General features: G+C 43.2%; 1 protein-coding gene across 1 annotated transcript in view; it reads left to right on the top strand.

Annotated features, from left to right (window-relative positions):
• The window catches only part of LOC122550133 (tetratricopeptide repeat protein 21B-like), a 133,529-nt gene that overhangs the window by 50,452 nt on the left and 65,277 nt on the right, over positions 1-17,800 (top strand). The window contains exons 10-12 of the mRNA XM_043690766.1: positions 2,425-2,522; positions 4,615-4,815; positions 11,743-11,872. Coding sequence (XP_043546701.1) covers positions 2,425-2,522; positions 4,615-4,815; positions 11,743-11,872 — 429 coding nt within the window. The remainder of the gene's footprint in view (positions 1-2,424; positions 2,523-4,614; positions 4,816-11,742; positions 11,873-17,800) is intronic.

The raw sequence follows: 17,800 nt of genomic DNA, 5'->3' as shown, positions 1-17,800 counted from the left end.
GCACTGGTAGTAAACTAGAGAACACTACTCTGTTCGTCCTGCTTTGCAGCTTCCATCCTAACTCCCTGAAATCACATTTTATATCTTTGATTCTTTTCCTGGCTATATCATTAGTGCCAATATGTAACAAGATTTCTGGCTGTTCGCCTTCCCCTTTTAGAACCTTATAGACCCGATTGGAGATGTCCCGGACCCTGGCACCAGGGAGGCAACATACCTTCCGGGAATCCCGATCCTGACCACAAAATCTTCTGTCGATTCCTCTTAATATAGAGTCCCCTACCACGAGTACTTTCTATTCTGCCCCCTTCCCTTCTTTGCCACAGTGTCAGGCTCAGTGCCAGAGAACTGACTGCTATGGCTTTCCTCTGGTAGGTCATCCCCCCAGCAGTATCCAAATATATACTTATTGCTGAGGGGAATGTCCACAGGGGATCTCTGCACTGTCTGACTGTCCCCTTTCCTCCCCCTAACTGTAACCCATTTATCCTTGTTCTGAGCCTTAGGAGTGACCAACTCCCGGTAACTCCTCTCAATTACCCTCTCAGCTTCCCGAATGATCCGTAGTTCATCCAGCTCCAGCTCCAATTCCCTAACACGGTTTTCAAGGAGCTGGAGTTGGGTGCACCTCCCACAGATGTAGCCAGTGGAGACATGTCTCCCACCTGCCACATTCTGCAGGAGGAGCAAGCAACTGCCCTAGCATCCATACCCGGCTTATCTGAACACCCACTCAGTACTAACGTAGAAAGCTTAGTTCAAGTTACTATAAAAATTAATAACAAACTTATATCCAATAGAGGAAGTTTAGAATGAACGTTACCTTATTAACTAGGTTAGAAGAGGAGGGCGGGTGGGAAACTCTACTTTAGTAGAGTCTCGGGTTTAGCCGCCTTGCTGATATATATGGTCACTGCTTTCCTTCCTGGCTGCCCCTCTGGTCCTTGTCATTTCTCCCGCTGCTCCCGCTCCTTCTGTGAAAGGGAAAACACCGCTGCCCGCTACCGGTAAGTAATTTTTTAAAAACTGCCTTACCTTAGCTGCAGTCTTCCGGGTTCATCTTATCTCCGCTGCTGCTCGCACTCAAAAAATGCTGGATGCTGGATGAATGGCCAGAACTGGTATTTCAGGACTTCACCAAGAGTGCAGTAGAGTAGGCAGGGATAAGTCAAGGTAGGGAAAGCAAAATATTGTTGGAAATCTGAAGTGGAGAAAAGGGGCAAATAGAACAAAGAAAAATTACAGCCCAGGACCAGGCCCTTCAGCCCTCCAAGCCTGTGCCGATCCAAATCCACTGTCTAAACCTATCGTCCAATTCCTAAGGATCTGTATCCCTTTGCTCCTCACCTACTCGTGTATCTGTCCAGATGAACCTTAAATGAACCTACTACCTCTGCTGGCAACATGTTCCAGGCACCTACCACCGCCTGTGTAAATCACTTTCCGCGTGTATCCCCCTTAAATTTTTCACCTGTCACCTTGAATGCATGACCTCTCGTTATTGAATCCCTCATCCTGGGAAAAAGCTTATTTCTATCCACCCTGTCTATACCCTTCATGATTTTGTAAACCTCAATCAGGTTCCCCCCCTCAATCTCCTTTTTTCTAATGAAAACAATTCTAACCTACTCCAGGAATAAACTAGGAAAAGATCTAAGGATAGTCAGGAAGAAGGCAATTAGTGTCACTTAGGGTTTTAAAACAACATATAGTGTAGGATAGTTGGGAAAATGTAAAGGCATGCAGTCTTGTGCTCTGGGTAAAAGTGATTTTGTGGAAAAATTACATAGAGTTAAAATTTAAACACATTTCTATTTGGAAAAAGATGGGCATTTGTTGGAAAACAGAGTGAGGTTGCAAAGTTTTGATTGCTCTGAGCCAGATTAAAGCCTACTTTATAAAACATTACTTCAGGGCTATGGGCTTCACTGGCCAGGTCAACAAATATTGCCTATCTGTAACTTGCCTTGAGAAGGTGGTGTTGTATAAGCACATCCACAGTGCTGTAATGAAGGGAGTTCTGTGATCTGGACACAGACATCTTATTTCCAGTGAGGTGGGTATGTGATATGGAGGGAAACTTCCAGATGGGGTATTCACATGCTGTCAAAGGACTTTTGAAAAGTTGCTGTAGCGCATCTTCCTACTGTGCACTTGTAGTGGAGTGAATGAATGTTTAAGGAGGTGAATGGGTGATGTTCAAGACTCTGCTTTGTTGAGGATGGTGTTGAGCTGCATGAGTGTTGTCACAATTGCACTCAGCTGGGAGTTATTTTCAGATAAAGATGAAATATGGAATCTTTCCTTTTCTATGGCTACACATATTGGCAGGTGACTATTTTTTTGTGTTCAATACCTCACTCAAAAAGAGGGCCCTAAAGTTGGTGTAACTGGATAATGTAAAGAACAGTCTGTTGTGTTTAGGAAGGATTCAGGTGGAGATTTTGCTTGGGCATTTAGAAGATGCAGAACAACAGCTGGAACTCCTCAAAGAAGTGCAAGGGTTAATCGGAACATCTGCGGTAAGTGCTAGTGATGACTGACTGGAGCCTAATTGTGAAACACGTACAGTGACCAATAGACTTTGGAAGAGCTTCTTTATTTTTTCACACAGAATTTGCCACCCCATTTAAAAACACTCTCCACTCCCGGCTGGCTTTTATTTATAAACGTTTTAATACTCCTTTGGTAAAAGCAAAGACCAAATTTAAAAGAACTCAAACAGCCCACTGTCACTAAAAGAAAAACTGGAAATCAATGTAGTCATACAGCATGGAAACAGACTCTTCCATCCAACCAGTCCAGGCTGACCATAATCCCAAACTAAACTAGTCCCTCCTGCTTGCTCCCGGCCCATTTCCCTCCAAACCTTTCCTATACATGCACTTCTCCAAATGTCTATTAAATGTTGTAAATGTGCCTGCATCCACCACTTCCTGGGGAAGTTCATTCCACATGCAAACCGCCCTCTGTGTGGAAGAAGCAATGCACCCAATACCACCCCAGTTTTGTTTGGGGTCCTTGCTGGAAGAAATATGTTAAGATCAATAGATAGAAAATGAAGTCAGATAAAAAAGCAATATCTTGTAAAAGAACTCATATGATTTTTCAAGGAATATTGATTTGTGGAAATCTTGGAAAACATCTAATTTATGCCAAAATATTTTAAAAGATTTTAAAACACAATGTTTTAAATCTGTGTACGTCACAAACAACTAAAAAATCAGAGAAGGGCCTTCACACTTCCAATATTTTTTAGATGAAGTGTCCGTTAAAAGATCCCCTTGAAATGACTAAATTACTTTTTTTGTGAAGAGTTTAGAATTATCTTGGGCCAGAATTTGTTTGTGACAGCACGAAAGAAGAGACTTTCAGTGCTTGCTGTTAAAACAGGATATATTGGACAGCAACCCTTACATCCATAAGTTTCCAGTGAAATACACAGATCCAGAGGTTGATGTCAGAGAAACTCTGCTTCTAGCCCACACAGTGTCCTGTTGCAATCCTCGTCGATGGACATGGTACTGAAATTAGTTCTCTACCAATCACCTTAAAGCAGTTTCTGCTGGTTCGTCATTATTTGACCAGTGGGATTAGTTATTCCCTAAACAGTCTGTTAAAGTTATTTCCCTAATCAACCTGTTCATAGATTTTATTCCACCCTCTAGAATAGGTGGAATTTGAAAGCAGGTTGCCTGTCCCAGAGATAGGGACTCCACAGCCTTGCTTAGTACTGACATGACTAAGAAGATGAACCTGTGACACCTGACCACTCATTCTGCATGACGGCTGGTGTAAATGAGCTTCTAACTGTGTCATAATTATTGCTGAACAATCTCTCTGACCTTGATGTGTAATTTTACAAGGTTGGAGACTCATTGCCTCTAAGGAAAATAATGCTGGGCATATTTATACAGGTCAAAACCACATTTTTAATTTTGTCTAGCTCTTTTATCTCTCCTTTTATCCTATCTGTGCATTCCACCGCTTTAGTTATATGTCATGCTTTATAATTTCTTGTTAAGACTGCATGTCTGGTTGACTGAACAGCCTCATTACTAACCCTGTAAAGGGTGCCATGTTGGACCAGGCATTGTGAAGACTTTGCCAGGTAGTTCTCAGGCCATGAAGACTCTCAGGGGAGTTCTGTTCCTTTGCTGCCAACTGCAAAATCTTAGCCAATGATATTTAGGGTCTAAATGTCTACTGGTTTCTCCCCCACAACATCAATGTCTGCTGGGATCTGGAGAAGGTTTGTCAATCTGAATACGTCCCACCATGGACCCATCTTTGTCGCCCTCAAGAGTCAGATGTGGGTAATGCAGTCTGGGCAAATGCTGTGTCTCTCTGTGTCGATGCACCACACATCTGCATAGCCCAGAGTGACATATAAGTGGCCTATCTGCAGAGAACCCTCCTCTTTTCCAGAAGAGCATCAACAAGGCTGCATGTGGGCCTTCAACTTATTTCTAGGCTTTCCACTGCACTCCTCTGTTGTAAACGCATTGAGATAAGATGTTGGAGAGCACTGGTGTGCCAAAATAGCCTATGTATTTTCATGGGTGTCATCATTTTGCTTAACCTAGCTGAAATAAAGACTGTATTCTCTTAAAGGAGCTGACTTATCTTCAGGCAGTGCTAGCTATAGCTAAAGGGGAAGAACCAAACGTGATCATCAAGTTTCTGAATCAAGCTGTAGACATTCACTTCAGTTCATTTGAGGACCTTCCTCTTGGTTTGGAGTACTATGAGAAACTCAACCCTGAATTCATGCTTGACATTGTCAAGAAACTTTTGGCCCTCTGTCCAGATCAGGTGAGTGTCAACATCAACAGCTGGCATTTTCAAAGAAAACGTCCCTTGAATGGTGGCAGATGTACTGAAACAGGAAATTAAACTTGACATGGAGCAGTGTGTGTGAACCTCAATGCATATCCCCATTCAAGATGGCTGCCAGAAACCATTGGAACATGTACAGCATTACCAGTATTCATGGGAGTGAGTAATACTGGCTTAGTTGGCATTTATTACCCAGGCAGCGGTTAAGAGTCAATCACGTTGCTGAAGAACTGGAGTCATACTTAGGTAAGGGTAATAGTAATCCTTCCCCAGAGGACGTTAGTAAGCCAGATGGAATCCCCCCTGTCCTGTCCCCAACAATCATTTCATGGTCATCTTAGACTCTTAATTCCAGATTTTTAATCCCATGGCAGGATTTCAGTCTGGGTCCCCAGGACATTACCTAGGGCTCTGGATTAATGGTCTAACAAGAATACCACTTGGCCATCATCTTCCATTGATTATTTGCCAGCTGGGGTCTGATTGACACTTTCATGTTGCAGTCCTGTTGTGGTTTCTGATTGTGTGGTCAATGAGCTGTGAAGTCAGCAGCGTAAACATTGCTGGCCAACAAAATGCTCACTGATCGGTAACGTGACTGGACTGTTCATGGAACAATTCAACTTGTGCAATTCACTGATCTGTCAATTTGTGGATCAATAAGTGTAATAAATTCCAAATTGGAATCAGAATCAAATTCTGTTCTCCTACGAAAGGTTCCCCAGCTGGTGGGCTGTAACAAGGTGCTGTAATTCAGTGGGTGGGTGGGGAAGTGTGTGGCGCTCCTACAAGTGTCTGTTTTGGTCTTAAACACAGCCTTAAAGGAATGGCTTCAAAGACGGGGCGAGAGATAGAGGGTTGGAGAGATTTAGGGGGAGAATACCAGAACATTGGGACCAGGCAACCTAAAGTTCAGTGGCTGTTGGTGGAACAATTAAAGTTAGGGAGGCACGAAAACAAAATTGGAGGAGCACTGAGATCTGTGAAAGTAGAGGATGTTGTAGATAAGAAGGGGCAAGGCCTTGGAGGGTTTTGAACATACAAACTATAATATTTATATTGAAATGTTGCTCCAGATAATCCCAAGAGATTGTTAATAATTCTGTCAGTTGGTGTTCAACTCAGGACCTATTGTCACAAATTGATATAAAAAAAATCCAGTGGCACTATTTTGCAGAAGCATGAGGGTGATTGATACTCAACCCTCAATCACCATTATAATTAAAAGATTATCTAGTCATTCTCACATTGTGGTTTGTATGAGATTGCTCTGTGCAAATTGACTGCAGAGTTTTCAGCATTACAACAGGGACTAAGCTTCAAAAGCACTTCACTCACCCTTGGCAACCCCACCCCTGACACACTACTCAAAAGGTGAAGAATTTGAAACGTTATCTCAGCTTTCTCCCCACAGAAGCTGCCAGGCCTGCTGAGTTTCTCCAGCAATTTCTGTTTTAGTCCCCATACCACAAGCCTTGCATGCCCTCTGCACTGCTTACTAACCTGATCAAGACACCTCCTTGCTTTACAAATAATTTATTTCATATTCCACCCATTTTTGTCCTCCATAATACCTACCTGTCTGTCATTCCATGAGGGCCACAGTTGCTGAGACCATGTTTGGATGTTATATTCATTTCTGGGCACCTTATTTAATAAAGATGTTAAAGCCCTGGACAGAGTATAAAGGAGATCTACTAGAATGGTACCAGGAATGAGGGATTTTAGATACAAGAAAAGGTTGGAGAGACTGGACTTATTCTTTTTGGAGCATTAAGGGGTGATGTTATTGAGGTGCTGAAAATTATGACCAATTTTGACGAGGTAAAGAAGGATATTCTATTTCCATGAGTTAGTATGCCAGTAACTAGGGGTCACAACTTCGAGATTGTCAACAAGAGAGCTGGTAGTGAGATGTGGTACTCAGTTATTTAGGATTTGGAATGTGCTGCCTGGGAGAATGGTGGGATGGATTCCATAGGAGGTTTAAAAAGAGAGCTGGAGATACATTTGAAAGTGATTAATTTAGAGGGCTATGAAGATGGGGCTGGAGAGTGGAACTGGCTGGATAGCTCTTTCAGGAGCCTGTATAGACACAATCAGTTGAATGGCCTCCTTCTGTACTGATCCAACCCTCGAACTCAGCACTACCCTCCTGAAATGTCTGCCCTCCTGAAATGTCCTACCTGTCCATCTTCCTTCCCACCTATCCACTCCACCCTCCGCTCTGACCTATCTCCTTTACCCCCAGCTTCATCTACCTATCACCTTCCCAGCTATGTTCCTCCCAGCCCCACCCTCCTTCCCATTTATTTCTGAGCCCCCTTTTCCATCACCACATTTTTTGACTCTGATCTCCAGCATCTGTGGTCCTCACTTTCTCCTATTGACAACAATGACAAGATTCCCGGTCCTGTGCTAAACAGCAAGGCAAGATAACAATAACATGAGCCTAGCATCTCTAACTGAGTGGGGAAAGGCACAAAGACAATGCAAGGCAGAGAGACTGTGAACAGAAAGTTAGAGTCTATGACAGTGAGTGAAAAGCCTGGAGATGGAGCCTGGTCAAGTGCATGAGCTGGGTGCTTGCCTATGAGTGCTCAGTGTTCTTGCTGTGGCATTCTAATGATAGCTATTGGTGCAGCCTGTGATCCAGCATTGAAGTGCAGATCTGACATCTAAGTGAATCGGAGATGTACAAGAGGATTCTTAGATGCAGATACACGTCAAACGGCCAGCCGTTTAGTTCAAGGGCTGTGAGAGCTGGATAACAAATGCTGGCCTTGCCAGCAACACCACATCCCACAAGCGAATAAAAAGATGAAAGATGTTATGAATGAAGCGGCAGGGTAGAAACATATTGGACCGTGGATTAAACTTAAAATGGTGCAGGTTGGAGACACAAGTCATTGTAATTAGTAGGTAGAATGGATATGACAATTGGAGACCCTGGGGGGATAGTCTGGGCCCTCTCACTCCTAGCATCCCTCGCATGCACCCCCCCCCCCCCCCCCCACCACCACACCCCCCCCTCCCCATTTATAGGTACTGATCAACCTTGTAGTCCAAAGACTGTTTTAAAGTAATTTGAGGCCAGTAGATGCATTCATTATAGTACATTCTGACTGAATTTAATATACAAATTTATGCTTTTCAAATAGTGGAATAACCTGTTGCTAAGAACCATCAGGCATCTGTTGCAAAAGATCCCAAAGCACTATTTCAAAGAAGAGCAAAAGGGGGTTAGCTTTGGTGGACTAGTCAATATTTATCCCTCAATCAACATAATAAAAGCAGATTAACAATGATCACATTGATGTTTGTAGGAATTTGGTGTGGCCACCACATTCCATACAATATCACAGAGACTACATTTCATAAATTACCTCATTGGCTCTAAAGCCTTTGAGATGTCAATTGGTCATGAGAGATGCTAAATAAATGCAATCAATATTTTTCAGCATTAGCCACAAAACTACTAATTATAACATGTAGGTTAGAACTTTATCTTCTCCTGGAGTTGTGTTGGGCAGGAGGTATAACACTGGGGGAAATGCCATGGTCATTTTTCCCAGCACCTACCTTCTTGTTCCTGCTGGTGATGCTAGGAGCAAAGAGCTGCCAGCCTCCTGTTGGTCCTCAAGCCAATTAACACAGCACCATGCATTAAATGGTTGTGGGCCGACCTGTCAAAAAAAGGAACAAGTTCTACGTTCATCTTTAAGTTTCTGTCCATAATTCTGCTTTTTGTTTCTAGCAGATATAAGGTTTAAAACTAACTTGAAGTCAGGAACTAATGTCAAAATTATCAGTGTTTCTTTAAATAATTGAGTAGGAAAGACTTTTGAAACACTCAGAGGATGGTTCTGGGTGTAAACAGTCTTAAACAATTCTGAGCACAGGAAACAAATTCCATTGTGACTTCTAACATAGAGTCATGGAGTCATAGAGATGTACAGCACAGAAACAGACCATTCAGTCCGACCAGATATCCCAACCCAATCTAATCCCAACCCAATCTAATCCCAACTGCCACCACCTGGCCCATAGCCCTCCAAACCCTTCCTATTCATATATCCATCCAAATGCCTTTTAAATGTTGCAATTTTACTAGTCTCCACCACATCCTCTGGCAGCTCATTCCATATATGTACCACCCTCTGCGTGAAAACATTGCCCCTTAGGTCTCTTTTATATTGTTCCCCTCTCACCCTAAACCTATGCCTTCTAGTTCTGAACTCTCCGACCCCAGGGAAGAGACTTTGTCTATTTATCCTATCCATACCCCTCATGATTTTGTAAATCTCTATAAAGTAAACCCTCAGCCTCCGACACTCCAGGGAAAACAGCCCCAGCCTGTTCAACCTCTCCCTATGACTTAAATCCTCCAACCTTGGCAACATCCTTGTAAATCTTTTCTGAACTCTTTCAAGTTTCACAACACCTTTCCGATAGGAAGGAGACTAGAATTGCATGCAATATTCCAACAGTGACCTAACCAATGTCCTGTACAGCCACAACATGACCTCCCAACTCCTGTACTCAATACTCTGACCAATAAAGGAAAGCATACCAAACGCCGCCTTCACTATCCTATCTACCTGCAATTCCACCTTCAAGGAGCTATGAACCTGCACACTGAGGTCTCTTTGTTCAGCAACACTCCCTAGGACCTTACCATTAAGTGTATAAGTCCTGCTAAGATTTGCTTTCCCAAATTGCAGCACCTCGGATTTATCTTAATTAAATTCCATCTGCCACTTCTCAGCCCATTGGCCCATCTGATCAAGATCCCATTGTAATCTGAGGTAACCTTTTTCGCTGACCATTACACCTCCAATTTTGGTGTTATCTGCAAACTTACTAACTATTCCTCTTACATTCACATCCAAATCATTTGTATAAATTGTTTTATAACCATTTTCGAAATGCATCTCTATTGTCATGTCGGTAAATGCAGCCATTAATTTACACACTGCAAGGGGCCACAGTCAGAAAATTAAGGGGATTTTGTCTTGTCGGTTGAGGGAGGGAAGTTAACCAGGACAGAAGTAGAACTTAAAGGCCTTCTTCAAATGATGCCAAGAGATCTTTCACATTCTTTTAGGTAGATGAATATTCTGCTAGCTTAAACTCTTATTCACAGGTCAGCACCTCTACAATATAACACTCCTTCAGCACCTCTCTGAAATAACAGCCTAATCTGGAAAGGTGCACATCCTCACAACCATTATGTTTTCTTCATAGTGGAATAGATCTGCAAATGAATGATTCAGTGAAAAAAAACTCATCTTAGGAATGGAATTTCTGTGCTGTGAGTCCAGATAAAATGATCAAATGCTGTCTGAAACACAATGTTTGAGTGTCAAAGCTAAAGAAGTATATCTTGTAAAGACTAAAATGAATAATCCAAGATATACCAATTGATAGTCTTGAGTTTCATCAGTCACACTTTCAACAAAGTAAACAGGGGTTAGTTGAGCTTAGTTGGCTGGATGACTGGTTTACATAAGAACACCATCTGGCCCATTGAGCCTGCTCTGTCATTCAATACGATCATAGCTGATCGTTTTGTGGACTGTTTGTGATGCAGATTGATACTAACTGTATGGGTTTAATTCCTGCACTGGCTGAGGTTTCCATGAAGGATTCTCCTCCTCAACCTCTCCTTTTGCTGAAGGTACAGTGACCCTCTGGTTAAACCATTACCAGTTGTCTCCTTCTCTGATGAGGGAGCAGTCTACAGTCTGATAAGATTCTGGTAACTTCATCTTTCACTTTGAAGACCGGGATGAAGAAGCATTGCTGTCTTGTTCCATAGATTTGTTTTTTGTTTTCTAGATGTGGAAGCCAGTAGTCAGGCCAACATTATATCAGCAATGATATATTTCCAGGTCAGAATAGTGGATGACTTGGAGGTTATCTTGGAGATGGTAGTATTTTTATGCACCTGTTAATCCTATAATGGTGTTCTTGTGCATCTGTTAACTTTGTTGAGGTGGCTAGGTTTGTGTTGCTAATGAGGTTGTTGCAGTCCATCATGTGGCGATTACAAACTGCAGCAATGATAGGCCAGAAGTGAAGGCGGATGGATGATTAAACTGGGAGATGAATAGAGCCTATCGATGGTTATATCTAGTCAATTAAAAGAATGGGCTTAATGATCTAAATGCCTTTAATTTTGTGGCTTGTCATATAATTTGCTGACTGTGTGGGAGAAATTGCTGCACTGATGAGAAAGTTAAAGACTTGCATTTAGAAAGTACTTCTGATGGCCACTGCACATTTTAAAGAGACTTTGACTTAAATATGTACTTTTGGAGTGTAGCCATGGTCATCATGTAGGAACAGTTTAGTTAATTTGCACACATTGAACACCAGCAAATATCGATGTGATCATAACCAGAACATCTGTTTTATATATGTGGGATGGAGAGATAAGTATTGACTATGGCACTGAAGATAACTCTTCTGCCTTTCTTTAAAACAATGTCATGGATCTTTTACACACACCCATGCAAGCAGATGGAACCTCTGTTCTAATATCCATGTGTGCAACATTCCCTCAGGACTCTGCTGGAATTACCTGCTTCAAATTTTCAGGAACCCAGAGTCAGAGGCAACTCAGCCATCACTGGCACTGTGTGCGCAATGTGCCTGACACCAAAGTCCATTGACACCAGCCAGCCCATGTGTTGGAAGCCTACACACATAGATTCATGAGGCTCATTTTGACCACAATAAAGTTGGAGTCAAATCATGATTCCCCAAATTTTGCAATATCCTGCAGGCCTGTGTTTCATCATATCAGATCTGTGTTTTGACTATGGCAGAATCTAAGATACTTTTGTTTCGACTACTGCTTATCCTTAACTACAGCGTTGTGATCCCTCCCTCCTTCAGTCCACTCTGCAAGGCCAACCCCTTTCTCCTCTGCTGAGACAATCTGCATTGATACTGGAGCCACTGGTTAAGGCAGCCCCTGGGATTAAGGAACTTCTATATATTGTGGCCAAAATTAGATACATGTCAGGTAAGTTTGATTTTGGTTGTTGTGTAAATAAATTATTCAGTTTATTTATTAATTTTGCCTTCACACTGCAGGCTAAACTAGCAAAAACACTTTTATTTCCCATTCCTACTGATCTAGATAGCATTAAGAATGAACTGCATGGTTTAGATTAGAGTTAGCCTACAGATCCAAAAACGATAGCAGGGATAGATTTCCATAATCTTTATTGAGATTAGTGGATGAGTCAAAACCCCTCCCTAACAGCATGCGGCTGTGCCTACACCAAATGCAGCAGTTCAAGAAGACCACTTTCTTTGGGGCAACTAGGGATGTACAATAAATGCTGGTCCAGAAAATAAAGCGCACATGCCATGAATGAATTTTTTTGAAAAAATGACGTACACGAAGCCACCCCATCTGAATTTTCAATGACACTGGGGGGCACCCATACATGGAAAATGTTGGCGCTTTCATGACGCATGTGTTATTAATATGCAAATTGGGTGGTATGTGAAAGGGAAGAAGAAACATAAAGACAGGAACAATAGGAGGCAGTGGTGGCAAATGCCACCTCAAATCTGTTCTTGTATTCATGGCAACGCGACGGTTGGAGGAAGAGCGCCTCATCTTCCACCTAGGAACCCTCCAACCACAAGGGATGAATGCAGATTTCTCCAGCTTTCTCATTTCCCCTCCCCCCCCCCCCCCCCCACCTTTTCTCAGTCCCAACCCTCAGACTCAGCACCGCCTTCTTGACCTGCAATCTTCTTCCTGACCTCTCCGACCCACCCCCTCTCCGGCCTATCACCCTCACCTTAACCTCTTTCCACCTATCATATTCCCAGCACCCCTCCCCCAAGTTACCTCCTCCCTACCTTTTATCTTAACCTGCTTGGCACACCGTCCTCATTCCTGAAGAAGGGCTTATGCCGGAAACGTCGATTCTCCTGTTCCTTTGATGCTGCCTGACCTGCTGCGCTTTTCCAGCAACACATTTTTAAGCTTTGTATTCAACATGATCAAATCTCAACATTCACCTCAATTCCATGTTTCTGCTGACTCCCCATATTCCCAAAGAATCTAGAATTTGCCCATATCAACTTGAATATCAGAGTGAAGAAATTGCTCCTCATCTTACCATGTAAAATGCAGCTAAATTCAAGACTCCCCAGCCAGGTAACATGTTTGTGTCTACCCTGTCAAGTCCTTCCTTTCCAAAACTTGCATATCTCAATGAGATCACCTGCCAATCCTCTAGGTTTCAGAGAGTGAAGACCCAATTTACTTAGCATCTCATCATTGGACAACCCTCTTACCTCTGGGTATAAACTAGTAACACTTTGTTGTACAGAGCACAATGCGATGTGAGCAAAAGATCACGAGACCGGAGCAGAATTAGGTCATTCTGCCCATTGGGTAAACTCTGCCATTCTATCATGGCTTTGTGACTTCTCAACCCCATTATCCTGTCTTCTCCCTGTAACTTTGATCCCCTCACCAGTCAAGAATATATCTATTTCAGTCTTAAATACACTGAAGGACTTGTCTCCATAGACTGCTGTAGCAATGAGTTTGACAGATTAACTACCCCCTGGCTGAAGAAATTCGTCTTCATCTCTTGCAATCACAACGTAACGCCATCCATGCTCTCAAAACCAATCACAACATTGTCATCAAACCAGCACATAAAGGAGGAGCCATCATCATTCAGAATAGAACATATTACTGCAAGGAAGTGTACCGACAACTGAACACCCATAACACTACAGGCGAAAGTGAGGACTGCAGATGCTGGAGATAAGAGTCTAGATTAGAGTGGTGCTGGAAAAGCACAGTAGGTCAGGCAGCATCTGAGAACCAGGAAAATCCACGTGTCGGGCAAAAGCCCTTTTGCCCGACACGTTGATTTTCCTGCTTCTCGGAAGCTGCCTGACCTGCTATGCTTTTCCAGCACCACTCTAATCTAGAACCATAACACTACAGTCAACTAGTGGCTGATCCAACCAAAGAGCACACCCGTGAACTAAACACATTTTTCAGGATTTTAGATCCAGTTCTTCAGAGTTCCCTACACGCCCTCATCCCACGTCCTTCTCAGGTAAGTGACTGCCCCCGCCTTCCGAAGACACATACAGCCAACACACCAGGACATCCTATCAATTAAGGCATTGGGACCCTGTGTGAGAACCTCTGGCTATGTCGAAGGCATCTTGAAACCCATTGTACAGGAGACCCCCAACTTCTGTCACAACACTACAGATTTCTGACAGAAATCTAGCACCCACGGACGAGTTGAACTGAGAACATTCCTCGTCACCGTGGACATTTCAGCAATCTATATCAGCATCCCCCACAATGACAACATCCCGGCAATGGCCTCAGTACTCAACAACAACAGCTGCCAATCTCCGAGCACCATCCTACAACTCATCTGCTTTATTCTCGACCACAACATTTTCACCTCTGACAACCAGTTCCTCATCCAGGCACACCGAACAGCCATGGAGACCAAATTTGCACCCTGCTGCCAACATTTTCATGCACAGGTTTTTTACGCAGGACCTCCAACCAACTCTATACACCAGGTGTATTGATAACATTTTCTTCCTCTGGACCCATGGCAAGGAGTCACTGAAACAACCACACAGTGATATCAACGAGTTTCATCCCACAGTCAAACTCACCATGGACTACTCTCTAGTATCTATCTCATTTTTGGACACAGACACCTGCATCAAGGATGGGGATCTCAGCACTTCACTCTACCGCAAACCCACGGATAACCTCACGATGCTACACTTCCCCAGCTTCCACCCGAAGCATTATTAAAACAGCCATCCCCTACGTACAAGCCCTACGCATACACAGGATCTGTTCAACTGAGAAGGAACATGATAGGCACCTGGAAGTACTCAAGGTTACCCTCATAAGGACAGTGTACAATGCTCAACTCATTGACCACCAGTTCCGATGTGCCACAGTGAGGAACTGTAATGACCTCCTCAGCAGACAGACATGAGCTGCAACTGACAGGGTACCCTTCGTTATCCAGTATTTCCCAGGAGCCGAAAAACTATGCTATGTTCTTTGCAGCCTGCAACAACATTAACAATGAGGATGAGCACCTCACCAAGACCTTCCCCACACCTCCACTTCTCGCCTTTAAACAACCACCAAACCTCAAACAGATCATTGTTTGCAGCAAACTGCCTGACTTTCAGGACAACACCATACAACATTGCCACGGTAGATGCTGCAAGACGTGTCAGAGTGTGGACATAGATACCACCATTACATGTGGGGACACCACCCACCATGTACGTGGCAGGTACTCATGCGACTCAGCCTTTGTGGTCTGTCTCATATGCTGCAGGCAGGAATGCCTTGAGGCAAGGTACATTGATGAGACCGAGCAGAGGTTACGGCAACGGATGAAAGGACACCGCGTAGTAATCAACAGACAGGAGTGTTCCCTCCCAGTCGGAGAACTCTTCAGCAGTCTGGGATATTCAACCTCGGTCCTTCGGGTGACCATCCTCTCAAGGCGGATTTTGGGACAGGCAACAATGCAAAGTGGCTGAGCAGAGGCTGATATCCAAGTTTGGTACCCATGGGGATGGCCTCAACTGGAACCTTCGGTTCATGTCACACTACAGGTGACCCCACTGCACTACACACACACACACCTCACGTCATTCCCACGCATGTCGCTCCCACACACGTGTGCACACATATGTTTGTGGGGTGAATTTGTACTTGCAGAATTACATTTTATTTTGCTCAAAAACTGCGTGGATCCATGTAAGATTCTGTAAATCCCTTTTTCAGAAATAGAATCAGTCTGAACATTGGGGCACAGACAGCCTCACACAGGGCACCTCACACCTTCAATGCATTATCTGGGCCAACATGACACCAATTGTTAAAGTTCACTTGAGAATGTAACTTTAAAAAAGGTTCTGGGATTTACATATGAAAGAACTGAAACCAACACAGTCATTCTAAAAGATGACAGACTTAACAAACAATCCAGGTTATTTTCAATATATAATTTCAGTTACATCACACTGTAAACTTTTGCTATAAATTCTGTGTCTAACGATCTTATACTCCACAACTACCCAATGAAGGAGCCGTGCTCCAAAAGCTAGTGCTTCCAAATAAACCTGTTGGACTATAACCTGGTGTTGCATGATTTTTAACTTTGTATACCCCAGTCCAACACTGGCACCTCCAAATCACCTCTTCATCTCAGTTCTAAAGGGTTACCTCTTCACCCTGAGGTTGTGTCCTTGGGTCCTAGCCTCTCCCACCAGTGAAAACACTTTCTCCACATCCACCTTATCCAGGTCTCTCCGTATTCTGTAAGTTGCAGTCATATCCTTCTTTAAAACAGAAGTCAAAACTGCTTACGATGCTGCAGGTGTTATCTCAGGAAAGCCGAAGAAAATTGTAACAAGACCACTGTATTTCTGTATTCCAACCCACTTGCATTTAAGGTTATCATGCCATTTACCTTCATAATTGCTTGCTATACCTGCATTCCAAACTTCTGTATTCCTTGTACTAATACAAATCTCTCTGACCATCAACATTTAAATGATTCATGTCTTTTACAGTTTAATCGGATTTTATATTCTAATTATCAAAGTGAATAACCTCACAGTTTCCTTGTTGGTCTTTCTGCCACCCACTTGTCCACTCATTTAACCTTTGTGTCCTCCTCACACTCCCAGCTAGTTTTGTAATTGCAGCATTCCTAGATCCATAATTACTCAGTGTTTCTACCAAAAGACATTAATATAGATTGTAAATAGTTAAGGCCTCAGCACTAATTCTTGAGGACCTCCACTAGTCACAGCCTCTGAATTTTAAAATGGCTGGTTTATTCCTATTCTGCTTCTTATCCCTTAACCAGTCCTGCATTCATATAATCCCCAACTCTATTAGCCCTTATTTTGCATATTAATCTCCTGGGTGGAACCACATTGAATGCCTTTTGGAAATCCAAGCATACTACATTTACTGGCTTCCCTTTTATTTATTTTATTGGATACATCCACAAAAGACTCTAACTTGCACTGATTTCCCTTTTATGAAAGCTGGTTGATTCTGCCTGAATGTACTGTGATCTTCTAAATGCATTATTTCTTAGTAACCAATACAGCCTGAATTGAGAATTTCACACTTTGAACAAGCTGTATGAGCTGTAAAGTATCGAATGAAGTAAAAACAATGACTGCAGATGCTGGAAACCAGATTCTGGATCAGTGGTGCTGGAAGAGCACAGCAGTTCAGGCAGCATCCGAGGAGCTTCGAAATCGACGTTTCATTCCTGATGAAGGGCTTTTGCCCGAAACATCGATTTCAAAGCTTTTCGGATGCTGCCTGAATTGCTGTGCTCTTCCAGCACCACTGATCCAGAAGTATCGAATGAAGACCAGCTAGAGAGGGTCTACAAGGTCTGCACCCCACCAGTAAGATATACAGAGGAAACTCGATTATCCAAGGATCAATTATCCGAATTTTGGATTATCCAAAGCTCTCGACAGACAGATTACATCAAAGATGTGTTTCCAACACTGATCACATCTTTTGTTTACAGTGATTAAAAGTGAACAAATGGACTGATGGGGCACCGTCTCCAAATGACTGACATCCCGCCCTCTGTCCCTCCCCCCACACTTTCCCTGGAGTTCTACACAGGGATGTACCCTAAACCCCCCTTCCCCAGATATTCTCTCTAGCATTGTCCTGTACAAGGCAAGGTGAAACATGTCAAAACATTGCAGTAAAAAGTTTTGTGGATGTGTGCACACGCACTAATTGGAGACTCACCTCCCAAAGGGCGGCAGCAGCAGTCTTGTTCTTGGTGTTCAGCCTGGCTGCCCTGGAGAGGGGGTGGGGGCAGTGTTGGATGGGGTTGGGGGAGGGTGTAGTCTCACACGC

The sequence above is a fragment of the Chiloscyllium plagiosum genome, chromosome 5 (genome assembly GCF_004010195.1).
Source record: "Chiloscyllium plagiosum isolate BGI_BamShark_2017 chromosome 5, ASM401019v2, whole genome shotgun sequence".
Classification (NCBI taxonomy): domain Eukaryota; kingdom Metazoa; phylum Chordata; class Chondrichthyes; order Orectolobiformes; family Hemiscylliidae; genus Chiloscyllium; species Chiloscyllium plagiosum.
Note: the sequence above shows the minus strand (reverse complement) of the source record. Positions and strands in the feature narration are given on the sequence as shown.